This window comes from Pantherophis guttatus, chromosome 1 (assembly GCF_059756535.1).
Source record: "Pantherophis guttatus breed Tessera chromosome 1, ASM5975653v1, whole genome shotgun sequence".
Taxonomy (NCBI): domain Eukaryota; kingdom Metazoa; phylum Chordata; class Lepidosauria; order Squamata; family Colubridae; genus Pantherophis; species Pantherophis guttatus.
The window spans coordinates 119458505-119482842 of record NC_142063.1 but is presented as its reverse complement, the minus strand read 5'-3'; the positions used below and the strand labels follow the sequence as shown (position 1 = coordinate 119482842).

At 40.7% G+C, this 24338-nt stretch overlaps 1 protein-coding gene across 2 annotated transcripts in view; it reads left to right on the top strand.

Annotated features, from left to right (window-relative positions):
* NHEJ1 (non-homologous end joining factor 1) overlaps positions 1–24338 on the top strand; it is a 97806-nt gene that overhangs the window by 2322 nt on the left and 71146 nt on the right. The window contains exons 2-6 of one of the 2 annotated variants that reach the window (XM_087881639.1): positions 278–415; positions 948–1137; positions 2417–2626; positions 5471–5609; positions 7472–7530. In XM_087881639.1, the coding sequence (XP_087737765.1) occupies positions 949–1137; positions 2417–2626; positions 5471–5609; positions 7472–7530 (597 nt within the window). In that variant the 5' untranslated portion in view covers positions 278–415; position 948. The remainder of the gene's footprint in view (positions 1–277; positions 416–947; positions 1138–2416; positions 2627–5470; positions 5610–7471; positions 7531–24338) is intronic. The other variant, XM_034433727.2, reaches the window with a different exon arrangement.

The following is a 24338-nucleotide window of genomic DNA, read 5'->3' as shown; positions in this document are numbered from 1 at the left end:
AGCAGGAACCTCACACAGCCACAAAAAGTCCAAAAAACCAACTTTACACACTTTACACACACAAAATTCCACATACAGCTTTGTGAGATTTTGTGTTTGTGTAGTTAGAGTGAAACACTACAGAAACACACTAAATCTCAGAAAGCTGCACAAATATTATTTTATTTTATTTTATTTTTATATAAAAGCAGCTAAATTTAAAACTTCCTAAACTTTAAATGGCTAGGTCTAAAAAAAGAACAACTAAAAAAACCCCAATTAACTATTTTTTTTTAAGCTCCCAAAGAGGAAAAAAACTTGCAGGCAGAAAGAGCTGCTCACCAATGAGCTTGATTGCAGGCAGGGAGATTCAGTTGCTTGCTGATGTAATGGATTGCAGGGATTACAGCAAGTGAAGCAAGGCAGGCGTGCGAAGGTAAGAAAGCTGGAGGCTGGGGGGGAAGGGATTTTTGCTACTGGTTCTCCGAACTGCCCGCCGCCATCGCTATGTACTCTCCCGAGCCGGTCCGAACCGGGAGCATTTCACCCCTGCTATAGACTATTAACTGCCATTTTATCTTACAACACAGGAATATACTTGGTGGTGATATTAAAACTATAACTAGGCATTAGTTTGTGATTGCAGGAATATATTTTAATGCTGCATGGTTTTGCACCTATTTATGCCAAGAAAAACAAACAAAAAATGCAGGCAAGTTTGGAGTAAGCCATGTTATATATCCGAATTTACAATACATTGAGAGCTTTTAATGAATTATACCAGAATTCAAAGCATGTTTTTTTAGAATGAAAACTCAGACCTTCATCTTCAATATAAAAATATAGATTTTAAAGCTACGTTTTCCTGTACTTTGGCATGCTATGATAGGTGTTTGCAGTGCTTTGCCAGTATCTTCAATGTATAACATATTTAAAGAAATAAAATTGAAGGATATTATTGTTTACAGGATGGAGACTTCAGATGACCTACAGATTAAACTCCTTCTGCAGCCTTGGGCTTCAGTTTGTTTTTCTGAGTCTACCAGAATGATGGCTAAGGCTTGGTTTTGTGATTCTAGCTATATCTTGCTCCTCTCTGACCTCAGTAATATGTGGTATGAAAGTGCAAATACTGAAGTAATACAACAGAGGTCAAAGGTAAGTAAAAAATTAAAATTATGAAATCATTCAGGGTATTTTATTCTAAAGGTAGTCCTCGATTTACAACCGTTCATTAGTGTCTATTCAAAATGACAAAGGCACTGAAAAAATGACTTATGACCAGTTCTCACACTTAGAACTGTCTCAGCATCCCCAAAGTCACATGATCAAAATTAGGGCTTTTGGTAACTGGCACTTATTTATGATGGCTGCAACATTCCACGGTCACATGATCACCATTTGAGACTTTCCTGGATGTCTTCCAACAAGCAATGTCAATAAAGAGTGTTGGATTCACTTAATGATCTCATGATTCATTTAACAACTGCAGAAATTGGGTGTGACTCACTCGCCTTGCTGAGCAATGTCAATTCTGGTCCCAGTTACGGTAATAATTCGAGGACTACCTCTTTTCCAGTTTGATGCTTCCCAGATGTATTGTAATATAGCTTGAAAAATTGACAGCCTATATGTTATTGGATAGTAGAGTTTGTAATTTAGGACAGTGGTCCCAAAACTTTCTGGTTTGGTGGACCGGCGGGGAGGGAGAGGAGATGGTTCTGTGTGAGCAGCAGGGATGCCCACTAGCACATATAGCTCCATTTGCTTAAGCGGTGTGCGTGTGCACCCTCTGCTTGCACAAATGGAAATTCACCCTCAAGTGGGCGAGCCTGCCATTTGTGCAAGTGGAGCTGCATGCGCTTGCTTGCCTGCCACTTGTATGACCCAGTTCCGAATGGACCGTGGGGACCCCTGGTTTAAGATATCCAAACAAGGAAGGGTGGGTAGCTGGGTGGGTAGCTGGGTGGGTGGGTGGGAGGGGGGGGGAAGCTGGAAAGAACCGATCAGTCCACTTCAGCAGGTAGGCTATTAACCTAAGTTTAAAGGAAAATCCTAGGAAAAGGAATCTGCAGAGAAGTAATTCTGAATTACAAGAAGCAGATGCTACGTAAATTGTCATCTTGTTTCTCCACTTCGCTAGGAAAAAACCATCCAGGTCTGAAATGAAATTATAAAATGAAACCAATGTGTTATTCCCAAAACAAACCAAATATTAAGAAAGATGTCCAATCTGTACAAAAATATAGTTTTTGAGTTCTAGATTGGGCAGCATATAATTTTTTAAAAAAGAAATGATTGAATTTGGTCTCCCAGCGATGTCTTAGTATGGACTCTGAAGCTTCTGGACAGTTTAGGTGCTTACATACACAGCTATGAAATGAGATTATGTTATGTTCTTTGAAGAATATTATTATTATTATTTCATTTTACGTAGGAGCTGAATAAACGGCTAACTGCTCCTGTAGCCTCCATTCTGAACTGCCTGCAGAACCTGTTATCTCCTCTTTTGGAAGGGAAAGAGAACAGCTCCGTCTCCTTCTCCTGTCAGCTTAGCTCCGGCACACTTTTACTCCATGTGAAGAGTGAACTTCTAGGATTGCCCTTCTACTGGGATTTTCACTGTGGGGCAGCACCTCTTGAGATGGTGAGTTGAAGAATGATGTTTTCAAATAGGAGAAAAAGTTGAAAATTTCTGTTCTAGGGACATGATGATGTTCGGCTATCAGAAGATTCCTAAAATCTCCTTGGATTTGGAATTGCTGCATAGGCACAAATTAAAGACAATATTGATGTAATATATTGAAGTGTCACTTTTCTATTTGTAGCTTTTGGTTCAACCCTGCCTGTTGGAAGATGCTCTAGTTCTGCCAGTAGTAAATGGCTTGTTTACCTATGGTTTACTAAATAGCCTACAGTTGGCTTTCATATTTTTATTTATTTATTTATATGCCACCCTTCTCCGGAGACTCAGGGCGGCTTACAACGTGTTAAGCAATAGCCTTCATACTTTTGTATATTTATACAAAGTCAGTTTATTGCCCCCACAATCCGGGTCCTCATTTTACCTACCTTAGAAAGGATGGAAGGCTGAGTCAACCTTGAGCCTGGTGAGATTTGAACTTGCAGTAATTGCAGGCAGCTGAGGTTAATAACAGTGCCTTAGTCTGCTGCGCCACCAAGGCTCTATATAACATGCGAAGTCAAGATAAAGCAAACCTTATTAACTAAATGAGCCATTGTGAAATTAGGAGCAAGGCTACACTGATAATCAATTGTCAGAAGATCATCAATTGTCAGAATAGTGTTTTTTTAGTGTAATACAGAACTTAGTGTACAAACATAGAGATATGGTGATTTTATACATATGAGTATGTGTATGTATAAAATCACCATATCCCAGTGATGGGTTGCCTCCAGTTCGGACCGGTTCACAAGAACTGGTGGTAAAACTGGCGGGAGGCTCTGCCCACCGGCCCTGCCTTCATCAGGTTCTGCGCATGTGCAGAAGCTTCTGCACATGCGCAGAAGATCGCGAGTGAGCAAAGCAAGCACACACACGCGGTCCTGTTGCGAACCGGTAGTAAAGGTAATTAGAACCAACTCCTGCCATATCCCTATGTTTTTACGCTATGTACGATATATATACTGTGTGTAGGTGTGTGTATGGTTTTATTTTGATGTTGTAAGCTGCCCAGATTTCCTTGTAGTGAATTGGGCGGCAAAGAAATTTAATACATACATACATACATACATAGAACTGGTAGAGAGAAGTTCCCTGAGGATGGGCTCCAGCACAACTCCGAAAGTTCGGAAGACTAAACCTCTGGTCCTGGTGCCTGACCCAGATTGGATTCTGCAACATTATCCTGGGACACAAATATTTGCCTTCATTCGTAAGAGGGGAGTGATTTATTCTCCAAAACACCAGAGGGCAGGACAAGAAGTAATGGGTGGAAGCTTGCTAAAGAATGATCCAATCAATATAAATAAAAATGTAAATGTTCGTTTGTTCAAAATCTTAAATCTCCGAAAGTTCTTCACCGATTGCTTTGAAATTTTGACACAACGTTGCATTCGAATACGCGGGTGTTTTTATATACCTATATTATATAGATGTCACACCTGTGACAGGTAAAAGCATGCTTTTTTGAAAAACAGTGCCATCTGTTGGACGTAAAAGCAACACACGCTATACGAAATATTTTACGATTCCATTTCAATGTTCACAGAGGGAAATTATTGGCACTCGGTCAAAAAATATTGTATACCCACAAGACTGAGCCACGGCAACATGTGGCCGGATACAGCTAGTCTAGAAATAAGAAGAAATTTACTGACAGAACAATTAATCAATGGAATAGCTTGCCTCTTAGAGTTGTAGGTGTGCCATCAGCAGAGGTTTTCAAAAATAGACTGGACAACCATTTAACTGGGACGGTTTAAGCTCTCCTGCCTTGAACAGAGGGTTGGGCTAGAAGATCTCCAAGGCCCCTTCCAGCCTTATCATTCTATCTTCTAAGAAAATGGCAAGCGGATGATGTTTCAAATCAACTCTGCTAAAGTAAATGGATAAATATGCCATACTTAATGTTTAATTAATTTTAATTTTGCCGTTGGTACACCAGGGGGTGCTCCATGCTCAGGTAATGTACTTTTGATGGTTCCCAAACATCTGGATTCCTTGTATTCTGAGTTCCACTATTACACTCATATTGAAATAAGAGACATGCCTTTTTTTTTTTAATAGAGAGATGTGGTGACTTCGGTATAGAACGACTTTTTTTAGTTTTGCGATCTTGCAAGACTTGATAGTATTATTTTAAAAGGATTCTGGCCATGCTGGCTGATAGGGTTTACAATATATTAAAACAACTGGAGAGAACTAAATTGGAGGAGGCAGATCTGGAATATTACAGAAGGATAAGCAAGGGCTGTTGGTTTTTGCTTCTTAATACATTTCCCCCTATTATTCAGGATGAAAAAGAATTTAGGATTTTTCAGGGAAAAGATGAATCTTAGCAACACCAATTACTATAATAGTATTCAAAAGTTATGAGTGCATAGAAGAGACATATCCATGGCGCCATCCTATTTTAAATGTAGTGATTCCTTTTGATTTTAGCATCTCTTCCCTCCTTGAGTTATAATTGCATTATTTCTTCCTACGTACCCTTTTGGATGATGTTGGACAAAGCAGAGACCATATCTGAATTATGAGATGCCTTTTTGCAGGAGAAAAAACAACAACCCTCTTCTATGTGGCCGATAGACTCTTCCAGAAGACAACAAGAAAGCAGGAAGTACATGCAGTGGTCTGCAAAGAAATAATAGAGAAATCTTTTCAGACTTACATATTACTTTTGCTGGTCTCCTATAGCAGCCCTCTCTAAAAATGTTGAGATGAAACATCAGTTATAAATGGTTGTTACCTGATGCTTGGCCCTCTGCTATCACTGCTGCTACTTATGCCCTTTTTTCTCTATGACAGATGTCCCGCCATCTTCTAAGGCCTCTCATGGCAATGAGTTTGGCCTTACACGGTCAGGTACAGGAGTTGGCATCTTTGCTGCTCCAGAAGGATGCAGAGATTGAAGACTATCGGGAGAGCGGAGCTACTCTCAGTCTAGGTGAGATGCTGTTTGGTCTCCACTGTGCTTTAAAGCTTTTCTTCTTCATCAATGCTGGCCCTGAGGGTGTTGTGGCCCGCCAGCGGCCAGCAGAGTTGGCAGCAGATTCGGACAGTGAGGAGGTTGGGGAGGAACATGGGCCAGTCCTGGAGTCTAGTGAAAGCTCAGACTATGGCTCTGAGTCAGAGGTAGAGAGAGGGCCAAGGCCATCTGGTAGTTCTTTGCTGCCTCCGGAGTCTCCGGAGTCTGACATCAGCGAGGCAGAAGAACAGCGTGAGCCTGTTCCCAGTGTGCGCATACGCAGAGCTACCAGGAGACAGGAACAATTAAGGAAACAGGGTCGACTTGGGAGTAAGGTTTGGAGATGATTGGCCCCTCCCATAAGACATAAAAGAGAAGCAAACGGGATGTGAGCTTTTGCAGGAAGCAATTAGTTCATCTGGCCGATTCATGATCTGAAAATTCTGTTTGTGACTCTGTGCCAAGTTTGGCCTTGTCCTGCGTCTGGAAATTAGGTCTTTGGCAGCGTTCCACGTAAGATAGGTGGGTGTTGATAACCTTCCTCTGAAAAACTGTTTATCAAGCCTTGCAGACTGTAAATGAAAGTAATTTACAGCCATGTGAATTAAAGAGGTTTGCCGGGACTAAGTTTGTGCTGTTTACTTTCTAAGGAAGCCTAGGTCATCTTTTACTTTCACATGTGCGAAGATCCACTAAGAATTTGGAGCAAATGGAAACTGCTTTTCCGTCATTCTTTCCACCATAAAGTTGTATTCAAACTCATGTTTCTGCTTGAGATATTGGCTCTTCTAATTCTTTCCATCTGGAGAACTGAAAGATTCATGCCAGTAAGGCAAGAATTGGGGTTGAGGTTTTGATGAGTTTGGTTCTCTGAGACAAAACAGCAGTTCAAGAGCGAATAGAATTAGAATAGAACAGAACAGAACAGAACAGAACAGAACAGAACAGAACAGAATAGAATAGAATAGAATAGAATAGAATAGAATAGAATAGAATTCTTTATTGGCCAAGTGTGATTGGACACATAAGGAATATGTCTTGGTGTATACACTCTCGGTGTACATAAAAGAAAAGATACATTCGTCAAGAATCATAAGGTACAATACTTAATGATAGTCATAGGGAAACAGTCAATATAAATCTTAAGGATACGAGCAACAAGGTTACAGTCATACAGTCATAAGTGGGAGGAGATGGGTGATAGGAACAATGAGAAGATTAATAGTAATGCAGACTTAGTAACTAGTTTGACAGTGTTGAGGATTACTTGTAAGTGTATAGTGTACTGTTAAGCTAACCAATTCACAAATTATTTATCAAATGTTCCTACTTGTTCCTCCACTCCTTCTCACCAAAATGTGGGTAGATACTGGATGGAATGTGGTCTAAGACTTTATTTAGTATTCCATGTTGTTTTTCCACATATCCAACCACATGCCAGCAGTGTTTGTTCCCTCCGATTTTTATATACGTAGGAGATATCTGTTACCCTTAGGGATTTACGATTATCCACAGGTGACCCATTTGTCTCTGTCAAAACAGAGATTGAATTTTAATCTTTGAGTTCAGCAGTAAGTGCATATGTCCATGTGTGTGATAGCCCATGTATTGATACGGCTAGAAGGTTTATACCGGGTAAGTTATGTGTGCCTGTTATTGGGGACTGTGATGTCAAGTTGATTGGGCTTGACACCTGGTGAAAATATTGGCTTATCTTTTTACAGATTTTCAGATGTGGATGTGACTATCTGAATTTTCTTTCAAATCTAAACAGCAGTAGAGAGCTCGCAGGCGTGGCTTCTTCAAAACTCTCCCTGTTTACTTTGATATTTCTATTGCAGAACGTCTAAAAACAGAACCCTTTAAAGAAGAATCTTTCCTGCACACATTTGAGATTGAGGTACAATTTTCCTTTTATTATTTAGCATTTGTGCAGTGGGGAAAATGCTTCTCCTAAGTTAATGTGACAAACTCTATCATAATCAATTATGGACTCTACTGGTACATTGTTCTGAATGCTTTAATATTATATCTATTGGGCATCCTATTTTATTCAATATTTTATTTTGGTCCCATGCCAGATCATTTGATTGCTCTTTCAATAAACTTCATATATACTGATGAGCATTGCTTTGGTTGGCCATGGGAATGGGAAGGAAGGACTTTGTTACATTAAGGCAATGTGGCTTTAGTATAGGATGATTTAATGTTTGTCTTTCTGTGCTATTATGCACTCATGCTTTGAAGACCAAAGAAAATGAAGCATTGTCGCATTATGCTAGGTAAAGGATCAGTTAGCATGATGTCTGATTATATCATGGAGAATGAATTAGCTTGGAGTTTCAATGATAAGTGAAACTTACCAATATAATATTTGCTTTATTAGATAATAATAATGCTAGTAAACAATAAGAAAATAATTGAAATGGTATGTGAAGCTGTTGATTCTGTGAAATTTTCATAATCTGCAAAGCTATAATTTCCATACTTCTTTGAAAGGATATAATGTGGTTAAATTGATATCGAACAAAAGAATCAGTACAACAAATATTTAACAAATTATTTCCTCTTGCCTACCATTACTATTAAAATTTCAGAGATCTCTTGTAGAAGCTTTTATCTTGATAATGCCAATGTTAAAACCCTCAAATGGCCAGAGCTGAGAATATTAAACACTACTTATTGCTCTTATGTAGCTTATTCTTTGTCAGCTCTGTTTATTATTACTATTATAGTTGGTCACATAATCAGACAGATGTTTAGACTAGATTCGGCATTTTAGTCCATCTATTGAGTCCTTCCCAAGGATTTGGGATAGGCCTGTGATGGCGAACCTATGGCACACGTGCCACAGGTGGCACGCGGAGCCATATCTGTGGGCACGTGAACATTGCCCTAGTTCAGCTCCAGTGTGCATGTGTGCGCTGGCCACCTGATTTTTGGGCCTTCCGGGCCCACCGGAAGTCGGGAAAAAGGCTGTTCTGGCCTCCGGAGAGCCTCCGGGGGGGTGGAGACCTTCTTCGCCCTTCCCAGGCTCCAAGAAAGCCTCTGGAGCCTGGAGAGAACGAAAAACAGGCCTACAGGGCCCACTGTGTCATCATGTGCCAAAAGTGGGGGGAGTGCGGGGGGGGTCACGCACGCATGCGTGGTGGGGGTGAGGCATATTGAATTATGGATGTGGGCACACACACGAGCAACACCCCCCCCCGCGACTCCCGCTTTTGGCATGCAACGGTAAAAAGGTTAGCCATCCCTGGGATAGGCAATATTGTTGTCTGATGGTGTTAAAAGTATTGTTTCAGGATGTAAACTGTTCCAAGTAAAGCTGCTTTTTGCAATTGATGGATGGTAAGTTTGTCAATGCCTGAATAAGGTTGCTGGGCAACAGCCTTCCAACACACTAAGGGAGGAGAATTAGACATGTTTCACCTCTTTTATTACTGTAGGGTATGCTCAAACATGGCCACACACCAGGGGTGAAATGCTACCAGTTTGCATTGGTTCGGGCCAACCGGTAGCAGTGGCGGCGGGTGGTTCGGAGAACCGGTACTGGCGGCAGTGCAAGGCTCCACCCACCCGCCTGGACGTCGTTACTTCCTGGTTTTAACCAGGAAGTAACCTGTTTTTTACCCTCTGCACACAGAGGGTCCAAAATCACACATGACGCATGCGCACTTCCGAACCGGTAGGGAAGGTAAGTAGATTTCACCCCTGCCACACACCTATGCTTGATCAGATACATTTTTTATTTTCCTCCACCAGTACTCCAGAGCAGTTTCTCATTGATTTGTCAGACAGTTCCTTCAAGGGCCTGGTTGTTTGCTGGCTATAAGAGCTACCAGAGACCTTGATGAGAATGTACCCAAGCAGGGTGGCAGAAGAGACCTCTGCTCTTATTTAGCAGCTGAGGCACCCTGAATTTAGTTTACATAAAAGCAGTGGTAAGAGTATTCTTGAGGCTCATTGTCGGGTATGCAAGAACTCAGACTGGTTTTATCTAAGAGGTCTCATTTGGAAGTCCTTTCTGCTCTTTTTTTTTTTTTTTTTTTTGAGTGGCTTTCCAAGGCCGAATAGCCCATCTGCATAATTTCCTTTAAAAGAACTGCCAATATACAGCCTGATGTTCCTTTTAGGACAGTACAGTGTAATCAACAAATCTGAAAGCAATTAATGTGTATAGTATGACTTCCTCTCCCCACAGAAAATTTTATGCAGTGCCTAGATTTACCGTTTGTCTGGTGGGGCTAATTCAGTTTAGTAGTTGTCAGATTATGCAGAATGTATCCGATTGCCAAGTTGTTGAAAGTTCTTCTCAATAAATGGTTCTAATTGGTGGTAACCAGGGAATTGCTCTTAGTAATTCAGTAGCCGTAGCTCAATGAAAAATAAGATGGGTATAAAACTTTTCTGTTTAATCACAAACATCTCCAAGCAGGGCTGCTAAAGATTTCTGTCAAAAACTCGGGAATGATACTATTGATGGCCTGTTTAAGCTATAATTTGCTTTGTATGGTACTTTACATGAAGCCAAGTGTTCTGGTTTGTAAATTTTTATGGTTTAGCATGTGGTATGAACCAAGCTCCACTGTGGCTTGTTCAAGAAACCATGTTTAAAGCAGCCATGATGTGTAAACTGAGCCAGTGTCATATTCACTTGATGTACTATTTTTGAAAAACAGAAGATTGTAGACCTTTTCTTGACTTGAACTACACTTTTGCCATAATTGTTCCTAGAATTCCAAAAATATATATGGAGTAAAAAGACTAATTGAAAACCTTTGCTGAGAAAAGAAGGATTAGTGAGTCAGTGCTAGATTGTTGCAGTGACAAGCTTTGAGAAAACTAAATAGGTGATTCTCAGATTAAAATAAAAGTTAGAGGAATCTAAGATCCTGGAGGAAGAATCACCCTTCAGAACAGAAATGTGTGGATCAGTGGTGAAATCCATTTTTTTTTACTACCAGTTCAGTGGGAGTGGCTTGGTGGGTGTGGCAGGGGAAGAATACTGCAAAATCTCCATTCCCTCCCCACTCCAGGGGAAGGATACTGCAAAATCCCCATTCCCTCCCCACTCCTGGGGGAATGATATTGCAAAATCTCCATTCCCACCGCACTCTAGGGCCAGCCAAAGGTGGTATTTGCCGGTTCTCCGAATTACTCAAAATTTCCGTTACTGGTTCTCCAGAACCTGTCAGAACCTGCTGGATTTCACCCCTGGTGTGGATGTAACTATATGTTCATATATGTGAAATGTTAAATGTTATGCAAAAGAGGACATGTGCCCAGGTAAGATTCAAGAACATTTTTAAAAGGCCACTTGAGATTTTACTTTGGAGTATTCCTTTTCAGTTTTGTAGGAGTATGTAACATTCAATGTGTTTTAAAAGGGAAGATAAATTTGTAATTATGTTTTTTATAAGATCTTGATTGAAGCCTTCTAGCTTTAACAGTTTCGTGTGTGTATGAAGCTTTTCCATTCTGGTGACTAGATAACTATATTCATCATCTCCAACCATGCAGGGAATTATGGGAAAATCCCAGTACATTTAGAGGGCTCCAGGTTGTAGGAAACTAATCTATGCGATGTCTGTACTAGGCTAGACAGCTGTTACCTTACTGAGTTGCTCTGCAGGAGATTTTCCTTGGACAATATGTACTGTAGGGTTTTATCAGTAGTCATAACTATGGTCATGAAGAGCTCTTGTGTTCATAGGGCTGAAAGCTTACTTCGTCCTTAGTTAAGAGAAAAAAAAATAGCCATGTATTGCAAGTTGCTTAGGTATAACAGATTTAAATATTGCCTGTCTCCTGATAAAAATTGCCCAGAATATTTTTAAGTACTATGGTCCTGATTTTGCTACACATCTGCCCATCCTTGCACAATTTTCTCCAGCAAACAGGATGTGGAAAGGTGAAAGATCAATCTGGGCTGGACCAGAAGGATGTACCATCAAAATAAACAATTCTGAAGAGGAAGATAAACAAACAGGCGGTTCCCCGATGTGCCTGTCACTCCTGGGCAGGCTAAAAGCAAAAAGTGGGCTATCTATGAGAGTGTGGCCCATACTGACCACTGACCACTGACGTCAGTAAATTCTGGGTCAAAGGTAGTATTAGAAGAATTGGAAAGACTGATGGGAGGAGGGGATTTCTTGGTTGGGCCCGGGGAGGTCTAGACATGGGGTATATTTGCATGTCTTGGAAACTATATAGGGCAGGGGTCCCCAAACTTGGCAGCTTTAAGACTTGTGGACTTCAACTCCCAGAATTCTCCAGCCACCATAGCTGGTTGGAGAATTCTGGGAGTTGAAGTCCACAAGTCTTAAAGCTGCCAAGTTTGAAGACCTCTGATATAGGGACTGTGGGGCAGGAACTAGAAGACCCAGGAAACTGGAATGTCCAGGTGATGTTTTTGGCCTAACCTCTTGATGATTGAGAATTCTAGGAACTGTAATCTTAATACATATGGGGAGGTGCTTGTTTGGGGAAAGTTTTTTTTTATTATTATTATACAAGGTAGGAATATAGATTGAAATAAAATCCAGGACTTATCTACATATGACAGAATGTCACAGTATAAGTTGACGGAAGAATTAAAAAAATGGCAGATGATACTTTTTTGAAGAGAAATAAGGATTTTTGAGAATGCTCTGACTATTTTAACCAATTATAATTCCAGGATGATTAACTTAATAGGACATATACTTGAGACAGGCAACCTTTTTTGTTTTGAGGGTGTATTTCAAAATTTAAAACAGCCTCTTGTTTGGGTCCTCCAAAAATAAGTGGACAGTGTGGGCCATGGTCGATTCTTCTGCAAAAGGTTCTTCTGTCGGGCATGGCTTTTCACCAAAATACTGGTTTTCTAGAGAGCAATCTGGTGATGATAACTCCCTAGCTTCCTTGGTCATATGTGGGGTGGTGATGGGGCCTTGGAACACTTTCAAAAACAAAGGCTGGAATACTCATCGTTTAATTTTTGTAAAGAATGCTAATGAGGCTTGGGTGCATTCTTATGAATAGCAATGATACCAGAACGAGGTGCTTTATTGTGTTACCTGTCAAATTTTTCATCATGGTTTCGATACATGATTGATATGTGTCACATATGAGCATTCCTGCAGTTGATAAATTATTCCTTTGCTTTTTATTTGCATTCCCTTTGACTATCAATAAGGCTGCATCTGAATTTTTTTTTTCACAAGACTTCTTTTAATTGATAATTTTGCTATATCTCACATTATTGTCTCCTCATCAGGGTCTTTTTTGTGTCATTTAGAGCCCTTGAAAGTCCTTTTATAGAAAATGCATTCACTTAGGCAATAATTGTCAGTCTTTGTGTGTAGGTGAGGGGGCACTATTTGTTTCTTGCTGTCATTGTAAAGGCTTTACTATAGTTATTCACTGCAGCTTTAGGCTGCAACTGGATTGGATTGGGTTACTTTACTATTAGGTTATGATATTGTGTAATTCTGTGTTTTCTTTGTCATGAACTGCCTGGAATCTTTTTTATTGTGGTGGTTTACACATCTTGAATAACCAAAAATAAAAAATGAATGACTAAGGCAGGTTCAATGCCAGGAAAATCTAATCCCCAAAAGTTTAGGAACCAACAGTAAGGTGCACCAGTATCTAAAAAGAAGCCACTTACCATAATATTGCCTTCTTTCCAACCCTGCTGAATATGACTTAGAACAACACTCTCAAAGCATACTTATGCCACAATTCCATGAGAATACATAGTAATGCAGGCAACAAGTAGAGAAGTCAAGTGATTTATCATTCTGAAAGTAGCAGATCTCATGTTAAGGAGTGACAAAGTTGCTAGATTGGTCTTCTTAAAACCTGAGTAATAGAAGAAGTATGGAATAACTCGCCATCTTGCTTTAGGTTCTACAATCCTTTTCTCATGTAATTTCTTTTTCTACTGAGTGGGTCAGAATCAACAAATTTATGAAAACCCATTTTCGGAAACATGGAAAAACTTTCTAGCTAAAGTATTTGGAGAATTGCTATGGGGTGGATGGGAACAATTTCCTAGACATCCTCATTCGATTCCATCATTATTAAGACTGTTCAAAGAGTTGAGTCACAACAGATCTATTTTATATCACTTGACCAAGAGCACCTTAAGCAAAAAACGGACCTTAAACTGAATGGCATAAGAGGCAAACTATATTCAATCCATGCCTTATCTTTTGACTATGCTTATGTAGAGCGTTATCAATTATTTATGTGGAAAAAGTCAGCTCTGCTGCTTACTTTCTGTTTGATAAGGCAGAAAGTGATGTATCTATATTTACGGTAGATGGCAACAGATTTATATTGGTAAACATAATGCATCTGGAATCATAACAAGTTTAATAGCCTGATATGCTTGGCTTCGTGGTTTTGGAACTCAGTAATCTTGCTTTTGATAGTGATCATTTGCTTTATGAAAAGATGAGTTATAAGATGGATTCAATGGTATATGTAAACTGGTCCCTTAATCAGGTGATTCTTGGCCTATTTTGTCTGATTGTCCCAGTATTTCAGTGTTTGAGATATATTTGTTTCTCTTAAAGCTACTTCTTTGAAATCCAATTCGGTCACAAGCAAAGATACATTCATCAAGAATCACAAGGTACAACACTTAATGATAGTTATGGGGTACAAATAAGCAATTGACTCATATTAGGAAGCAGCATTAAGGATACCAGCAACAAGGTTACAATCATACATACAGTCATAAGTGGGAGGAGATGGGTGATAGGAATGATAAGATTAATAGTAATGCAGACTTAGTAACTAGTTTGAGTGTTGAGGGAATTATTTGTTTAGCAGAGCGATGGCGTTCAGGAAAAAAGATTTATTGGACATAAATATATAATTATATTTATCTTGTCTTGGTCTTTCTGTGTACCACAAGAAGCTGTGTCTTTCTCCAGCTCAGTCTCTTGGCTTTCTAAGTAAACAAGATCTTAGATATTGCTTTCTTGAATGAATGTATAGAAATTTCTATTTTTCAGCATTTACAGGGCCTCTTGTGTTACTAGGTATTACTAACATACAGTATATCCTATCCTGTATGAGCTCTGCAATTTTGGATCATCTGTTACTTTCCACCTCCATTGCCTGCCCATGCTCTCCAAACTCATTACTAGAAGCGGTGTGTTTCTTTGCCTTTGATAGTGCATTTTTCTCAGATTGTTTCACCCATCCCCCCATAATCACTATCTTAATTGCAAATTATTGATGCTTTCTTTTGCAGGTGGGGAGCACGTTGTCAAAGTCTGTTTATATCCTCTCTTCAGTTATGAAACAGTAGTTTTATATCAACACACTACAGTGTAGCTTTTACAGTGTATCCCAAAAGACTCTACAACCGTGATGGCGAACCTATGGCACGCGTGCCGGAAGTGGCACACAGAGCCATTTCTCTGGGCATGCCAGCCGTCGCCAGTTGATCTTCTGGGTTCTGATGCGCACATGCACCCCTGCCAGCTGGTCTTCACATGCGCATGCGTGCCAGAAACCGGAAGACCATGTGACCGGCACGCATGCGCATGCCGAAAACCGGAAGCTCAGCTTCCCAGCGCACACATGCGTGCCAGGGAGGTGCTCTTCTGGTTTCCGGCACTCTTCCAGCGCTTTCCGGAGCTGCTCTTCCGCGCTTCCCCCTGCACGGGCATGCGTGCTCCCGTTTCGGCACTTGGTGCCAAAAAGGTTCACCAACACTTCTCTACAATATATCCCAGAGGTGCTTTTCCAAAGTCAATTGGACTGTCTTGGGTTTTTTTCCCCTTGAAAATGTTTTGCTTCTCATCCAAGAAACTTCTTCAGTTCTGTCCTACCCATGAACCAGAGAATGCCTCATAGTTTTCAAGGAAAACTATGGTCACAGTGGTCTTGGGGATGCTTTCCAAAAGGCAATTGAGCTTTCTTGGTTTTGTTATTCTAAACCTCTTCAGTAATGTAGATATGACTTTCTTTTTTTGGTGAAATACTGCTTCATGGTCTCCAATTTGACTGTGATAAGTAGGATAAATGGTAGTAAGCGTAAAACTTATCAAAGAAAGGCAGGCCACATTCTGTCTAACACACAGTTTAATTTCTTCTTTTCTTGTGGAGGTATGCGGGTGATCTCAAGGAACCAACTGGCAGAACAGGATTGCTTAGCCTTGATTGTAAATAGGTGGCTTTTTATCATTGTGACCTGTGGAAAGATTAAACCTGTTGATCTCAGTTTCCTTGTTAAACTGGAAGCTCAGTCCATCCCTTTTAACTTTTCATAACTCCCTCAAAATTTGATTACATTATCAGGCCTAGGAGCCCCAAGGGAACGGTGAGTTATTGAGGTGATTCCACAATTGTTAATATTTGTTGATCTCTCCTTGCCTTTTGATTGTTATAATAATGTTAAAATAGAAATTTTATTGCTTGCTTTCATATAATTATTTTTTATTGTATGCCACCCATCTGGGCAATATGATGAATAAATAAAGCTTTTCTAACCTGTGAACAGAGCCCCTGTTATGGTGGTATTGCCTCAGACTAGCTCCTATCTTTGTAGTGTCTCTTTCCCCAGCAAAATCTGATGCTATTCTAGCTGGTCAGTCAGTGTAGCACATATTATGATGGAAACCTGAAGAGGAGAGGTATTTGTTATATAACAATTCTTGCTTCTTAATGTGGCTGCTTTAGAGCTAACTCACATAGAAGAAACATGTGGTACCTTTCAATCTATATATTATACCCGTGATGGCGAACCTATGGCACGCGTGCCACAGGTGGCATGCAGAGCCATATTAGTGGGCACGCCAGCTCAGCTTTGGGGCGTGTGCGCGCGCCGGCCAGCTGATTTTCGGGCCTTCTGGGCCCACCAGAAGTAGGGAAACAGGCTGTTTCCTGCCTCTGGAGGGTCTGGGGTGGGGGGGGGAAGGCCCGTTTTTCTTTCTTACCTGGCTCCAGTTCGGGAAATGGGCCCTTTCAGCCACCGTAGGGCTCCAAGGGAGTGGGAAAGGCTGTTTTCTCCCTTCCCAGATGCATAGAAAGAATCTGGAACCAGGTAAGAAAGAAAAACGACCCTACCAGGCCATCATGTGCCAGGAGCGGGGGTGGGTGGGGTTGCATGCGCATGCGCTTGGGCACGTGCGCGCGCGATCCTCCCCCGTTCACCCCTCTCCTGGCATGTGATGGCAAAAAGGTTAGCCATCACTGTACTATACTATTTTGAATGTTTTATGGATGATTACTTATCTTTATAATTCTCCCCTTTAAAAGTTTCCTTGCACATGATAAGCATGTATCAAATATAAAGTGGTCGGCCCAAATCTCTGCATGAGGGAGCATTTCAATATATAGCCTTCGAATCAATGGTCATATGTGGCACAATTTGGGAAGAATTTTATTAGCGAGGGCAAAAAGTGTGCCTAGCAATCTTGTTGTGACCTTCCTCTCAGATGTGTGTAGCAACAATGTCCCAAGAGGCAAGTAGCTCTGTAAGGTGCTTTAGAGAGTTTGCCTTCTATTGCTAAAAGAGCACCAAGATCACTGGAGAAAGTGGTAGACCAGGATCTCTATAAAGCAAGGGTGTCAAACTTGATTTCATTAAGGATCACATTGGGATTGTGTTTGACCTGGGAGTGGGGGCAAGGTGGGTGTTGCCAGTTTGACGTCATTCTTGTCAGGGGCACCTGAACTCCGTTTTTGGCCATGACAGCCTCCTGCAACCCTCTGCCAGCGAAAACGGAGCTCGGGAGGGCCTCATGTGGCCCTCCCCAGCTCCATTTTTGCTGGCAGAGGCACTGCAGGCCAGTCCTTCACTGTTTCCAGGTCGGCACTGCGGGCCAGAGCTAATTACCCTTTGAGTTTGACACCCCTGCTCTAAAGTAACCTGCTTGTCAGAGAGGCCCTGGTTTACTGTTTAAATACTGCCTAATCTGCCTGCTTTCATTCAAGAAATTAAACCAGATCTTCGCTAAAGCGGCTTGCTTGACGGATTGATCCTGGTCTACCAGTTAGAGAAATACTGGTCTAACAGCTATTGCTAAAGCAGCTTCCAGATTATTAGAGAATGTCCTAGATAAGGACTGCTTTTGCCTGTCAGGCCACTGTTTTTTCCTATGTGGATCTGCCAAGCAAGTTGGACTAAGATTGCTGGAGTGATATTCATATTTATATGAAGGTTGCATCAGGTGGCTAAATCTGCTACTCTATCCCTCAGAATCTGTGTTTCCCCAACCTTTGGGTACAATTGGTGAATGGTTTTCTTACTGGCCTGGTGATCAATCAATTAACTTTCCCTGCAGAAATCTGTTAGGACATTGTCACCTGCTTGTAATTTTGGTGAGGCATCTTATTCCTCCATACTTTGCTGCCTTCTCACAGACTGGAGGTAAATATATTAAACCAGCTATTATATGGATGGACTCAAAGTTAATACTTTTCTATTTTTGTTTTCTTTCATTTTGTTTTTTTTAAAACTCATGAAGTTAGAAACTGAGAAACATAAAAGGTTATTCAATATGGAATAGATTGCTAGTTCTTCCCCAGCATACAGAACATGGACTTTTCCATTGACTATGAACTAATTTGAAATTATCTGAGCAATGTTTGGTGAAGTCTCAAAAAAGAGAATTAAATTATATAAAGTTATCAGGGAATATTGGTCTAATACCGTGATGGCGAAAATATGGCAAGCGTGCCACAGGTGGCACATGTAGCCATATCAGTGGGCCCGCGAACTCAGCTCCGGCGCGCATGTGTGTGCCGGCCAGCTGATTTTCAGGCCTTCTGGGCCCACTGGAAATAGGGAAACAGGCTGTTTCCTGCTTCTGGAGGGCCTCGGGGGGGGAAGGCCCATTTTTTGCTCTCCCCAGCCTCCAGAGCCTTTCTAGGACCTTGGGGAGAGTGAAAATAGCCTCCCTCCCCCCCGGAGGCCCTCCGGAGGCCAGAAAAGGCCCATTTGCCAACTTCCAGTGGGACCAGAAGGCCTGTTTTTTGCTCTCCCCAGCCTCCAGAGCCTTTCTAGGAGACTGGGGAGGGTGAAAATGGCCTTCCCCACCCCCCAAAGGCCCTCTGGAGGCTGGAAACGGCCCGTTTGCTGACTTCCGGTCCCATGAGGAGCGGGGGCGGGGGGAGTGCCAGGAGCAGGGGGGTGCAGGGGCGGGGCGCATAGAATTATGGGTGCGGGCATGCGTGTGTGTGACCCCCCCTCCTGGCACGCGATGGCAAAAAGGTTATCCATCACTGGTCTAGCATCTTGCCTAATTCCTGTTCATCATAAAATGCACATGGTTGCTAGCAACTGAACAATCCAGATTGTTTTTCATTATAACTTTTAACAGTTTTTTTTTTAAGGGCAAAATGCATAATGCTGTTTATAACCTTTCCATTTTCTAGAAACCATTAGTTTGAAATAGAACAAAAGGTATAGAATAGCCCTTGAGAGAGAAATGGAGAGAGCCACAATCTTGTAACTGCGTAATCTTGTTCAAAGAGAAGTATTATCTACACAGTAATCAAGTTCAGGACTGCCAAACTAATTTTATGTGTATGGACTCATGTTCCCACTTAGCCAGCATTTCTGCCCCTCCTACCTGTTTGCTAATGAGGCATTTGTCAGAGAGTGGAACCACTGTATTTATTTATTGATTTCGGCAGAATCAGGAGAAGGGTGAGTTGGTTCAATATAGCAACCACAAAGAGTTTATCCTGCCTTATGAGTCAGTTGGGATGCATGTTGCTGAAACCATACTGGGCACAACAGTCCCTGAAATAGAGACAGACCACAGGCTTGGGAACAAGCTCCACTGGCCAGAGCAACAAGGCCCTCATTGGCTGTGGTGTTGGGATACATTTCTGCTATACCTGGGTTTGTTTCTATGGGATCCATTCTTAAAAGTGTTGCATGCGTCACAGGGGTGAGCATCTGAATGGGATACTCTGGTGGTGTTTCTTATAAAATAGATTGGGACATTTGTCTTTGAGCCCTTCTGACCCTATTCCAAATTATGGAAGAGTAGTACCTCATCTTCTCTCTTTCCAAGGCAGACCACAAAATTCAGCCCTCTTTTTCTTAAGGTTCAAGCATTGCTGATGCCAGTCAGAATATGAATCCTCCATTTCCCTTCCGATTAGCAGATAGATTATATTTATATTCATGTTTATTTGTATACTTATTTGATTAAGAGAGTCTTTCCCAATTTGGTGTCTTCAAGGTGTGTTGCAGCATCCCCAGCCAGTTTAGGTACTTCTCAGTAACTTTTTAATTGTATTTTATTGCAGGAGATCATAAATACCAATTATATTCTTTTTCTCAGACCAATTAGAATGATAGTAATAGGACATCGTAAACTATGTATTGTTTCTGGACAGGATGATTCCAAGGTTACTGTAGAAGAGATACCTTGATTTTTTCTTTCTTTCTTGATGAGGTCTGCTTCAGATGTTTCATAGTGGAACCTTCCTAAACTCTCTGAGAAAGCCAGTTCTGGTGAAGAGTAAACATTAACCTCCCTTTGAGTAAACCACAGCAGTAGAGTGTGAATGTCTTGTTCAAACTTGTTGCCTGCTGAGCATAAAGGCCATTCAGATGGAGGAACAGATATATGGAAGAACATTGGAGAAGAAGGTTGAAGGAGATCCTAAAGAATCAATAAATATTACATAAATATCTCTACAGAGGAAAGAACCTGCGGGATTATCCTTATCAAGCCTGTTCTAGCAAACTCCCCCACGCTTCTATGCTGTTTGCCCTTGACTAAACTGATTGCTTTAGGCAGAAAAGAGAGCTGGTTCCTCAAGATCAGAGGTCTTCAAACTTGGCAGCTTTAAGACTTGTGGACTTCAACTTCCAGAATTCTGGGAAGTCCACAAGTCTTAAAGCTGCCAAGTTTGAAGACCTCTGCTCAAGATGGAAAGTCTTCCTTGGGAGGGAAGAAAGGGTGCTAGAGCTAAGGAGCTGCTTATATATTTACAGATGTGGCTGGAAGGTTTATTGAGGCTGCTGGGGCATATTTTGAATGTTACTTTAGATTGCTTGGGCTCCAAAAAGTCCTTTTATTATTATTTCAAATCCTGTTTCTGAATGCTCAAGAGACTAGGGAGAATGAACTTTGGTAATTTTCTACCCCTTTGTGGAGTCCATTCTTTGCTTTCTATTACTCACTAATGAGCTCCCCATTTCTTAATTTACAAGGATCTCTGCTGCACTATAAAGCCATGGACCACTTGTAGCTCTGGAAGATGTTAACCATAATACAGTTAATCTTTGCTTAACAACTGACCTGTTTAGTGGCCAAAGTTATGCCGGCTCTGAAAAAGTATCTTTATGACTGGTTATTATATTTGTTACAGTATCCCTGTGGTCTAATGATGAAGATTCAGGCACTTTACATCTGGTGGGTGTTTATGACTGACAGTGACCCATGGTCACATGATGGCTATTTGTATGCTTCACAGCTGGCATCCAACAAGCAGGGTCATTGGAAGAACCAGCAGTCTAATCATATGTCTTGGCCATTTCTTGCTTAACAAGTTGCCAGTCCTAATTGTGGTAGTTAAGCAAGGACTACTTGTAGAGATAAAAAATGATGCATGAAAGGCAACAAGAACAACTAAGGCAACAAGAACAACAAAGGGAGGGAGGGAGGGAGGGGGAGACAGACAGACAGATTATGGCTCATTCTTTCTTTTTGTTGCCTGTTATATTCACTTTGAAGTTTAAAAATTACCAAATATCTAAATCTGAGCTTCCCTTGACTCTTAAAGCTAAGCTAAATGTTATCTTTCTCATTGGCCTGGAAACCAATTTTTGCCATTGTCTTTAGTCATGTTAGTGTATCAAATCAGATGCATTCCATATCTCTGAAGGATTGGTTTCAGAGGATGAGGAGTTTCAAGGAGAGAAAGGGAAACTACTGCATAGGTGGTAATTAATGTGCTTGAAGAAATTTATGTAATACTTGGGTTGTATGCCTATTTTGAGATGCTATTGTAGTTTCTTATTCACTCTGATATCTATCTGTATGTATCTATTGTATCTATCTTTATGTATATCTATATAGACACACCTCACTATACTATACTATACTATACTATACTATACTATACTATACTATACTATACTATACTATACTATACTATACTATACTATACTATACTATACTTTGGTGTCGGAAGCACTGAAACACTTCCATGGTGAAAGGATCAGCCAGTGATATTACTGTTTCCCGGGGGACGCCCAATTAGGGGCTCCTTTCATATCCCCATTAATGGGACAACTGAAGTGGTACCTATTTATTCATATTTGCACACTTTCGAATTGCTAGATTGGCAAGAGCTGGACTGAAGGACAGGAGCATGACACCCCATAACAGTCAGGCTTCGAATGTGGGCTTGCAAATTGTCAATCCAGCATCCACACAAGCCACCACTCTCTATAGATACCTCCCTAAATGTAATGTATGAAGAGATACTTAATTACATAAGCGTTGTTCCAATTAGATACATTGTAGTATAATAAATGGGAAAAAAGCTACAGTATATGATACGGATTTTTCCAAATAATAATTATTTTAAATATTGTGACTTTTTCATTATCCAGCACCTTGACATTTCTTGGATTTTATTCCTCATCTAATGAATTTATCACACAAGCTGCTTTTATCAGTCTCTTTAATTTGGAAACTCAGTTTACCCTAAATATCAGAAATATTTTGTTTAGTTTTTAATAGCTTTTTAAATCACTGGTTTCTGATAAACTTGAAAAGTGTTAATTTTTCAAGCTCATATGTGCTATTCTCCTTGCTAGAAGCATCACCTAAAGGATAGCATTTTGAGAAAGATTGCCTACTGAGAAGGACATTTGGGGTAGTTTGTCCTCCAAGATCAAGCCCAGTGGTTGTCTTCTACTAACGACAAAATTTTCTTAACGTTAAGCTGTCTCCCTGATCTAGATTTACTCCAATCATTGGCAACTATCTGAGAGGTGTTGTCTTTCAGATGGCTTCTTTGGGCTTGGTTGAGATATATGGAGATCAGAAATGGGTGCCCAGAACTTTTGTGGTTTTTCTAACTGAGACAAAAGTGACTCAGTGTAGGGAGAGCTTTTCCAAGCTCCAATCCCACACAGGAAAATATTGGAGAAGCACTAGCCTCATCCCTCAGAGGCCTTCTTCTCAGCTGCTTTAGCTGGATGAAATGACCATTATTCTGCCAATCTGCATATGCCTAGACTGTCCCATTCTATGTACAGCACTCATGGCTAAATATATATCTTCATGTGGAAAGTTGAGAGACATGCCCCATCTCTATGGCCTCTTTTCATGGCCAGTGCTAATGAGATTCGCTTCTTCCCTAGCTGATATTTTGTGGGACCAGGGGCTTGTCAACTGGATGATCTCTGGCATGGGTCTTGGCAAATATTTACCAGAAAAATAAGGTTGGGGGGGGGGACATGTTCTATATAAATTTAGAATTCTGAAAATAGAGATTAAGTGAGTGGGAGAAAGAGAAAGAAAGACCAAACCAGAAAATACAGCCTAGTCTGTTCACGAGCAAGGGAATAAAAATGGAAGATAAAATGAGCAAAACCTCGGCAGTAAAAACAGCATCTTGGTAAATAGTCTATTAAAAACCCAGCTGACCTGCTTTATGGCTTTCTTGGCTGCCATTCAGCAGGCACTGGGGGGAAGGTAGCAGGAGCCGGCGGGCGGCTACTGCGCTCCCCTCTTGGAATGGGGTGTTAAATTTAGCCACATAATAACGGCCCTGAGGAAGCAGCCTCTTGTCGACCACACAGTAATTACTGCTTCCCTTCTGCATCTTATTTTCTTATTACGTTCCTCCTTTCCCCAAATGGTGCAAGAATTGTGCAAGAGCGGTGATCTGATCTCTGCCTCATTGGGGCTGCAACTTCAGTGAACATTTGAGCAGAATTTGAGGCAGTGCAAAGAACCTGTATATGTGTATTTGGGATTTAAATTGAACTGCTTTGGTTTGTTAACCTATACATTTGTAATCTCAGCGTTGGATGAGGTTCATGGGGATCTATCTACACCCCCAAAATTGAAAGAGTAGGTAATAATTTGGATAAATAGCCAGAAATCTTTAAATCTACTTTGACCTGCAACTCTTATATCAAGAATTTTGGGAGTCTTGAAGATCTAACAGTAGGATAGATAGACTTAAAGTATCTTCTAAAAGTCTAGTTGAAATAATTGCTTTGTAAAGTCTCGTTTTCTATTTCATTTAATTCCTAAACAAATAGGAGACTATTCCTGTAATCAAAATGTGATTTGTTTGCATTAGAGTCTTTATTCTGAATAGCATCATATTTTAAATTTTTATAAACTACAGTATGGTTTGGGACAGCATAATGTAGGAACCCAGCCACTGTGGCTGGTTCAATAAAATATGGCTCCAGCCAGTTAACTATAACTTAGTGTGAACCTCATTGTGGTGTTTTATGGAAGGACATCAATTCAACTTCAGGAAACAATGTCAACAAGTTTTTGAAGAATGAATTTAGATGCAATTGAATTTCTCTCAAACACTTTAAATGATTTAAGTTTTTTAAGAATACCGTGTATGCAAAAAAGATTAATTGTTATGTTTAAAACATTATTTTTTATTGATGGGCCTTATTTTAGGACTCTACGATCTGGGCTGCAGAAATCCTGATGATCAACAGATGACAACGAAGTTCTGTATTTCTTTGCAAGC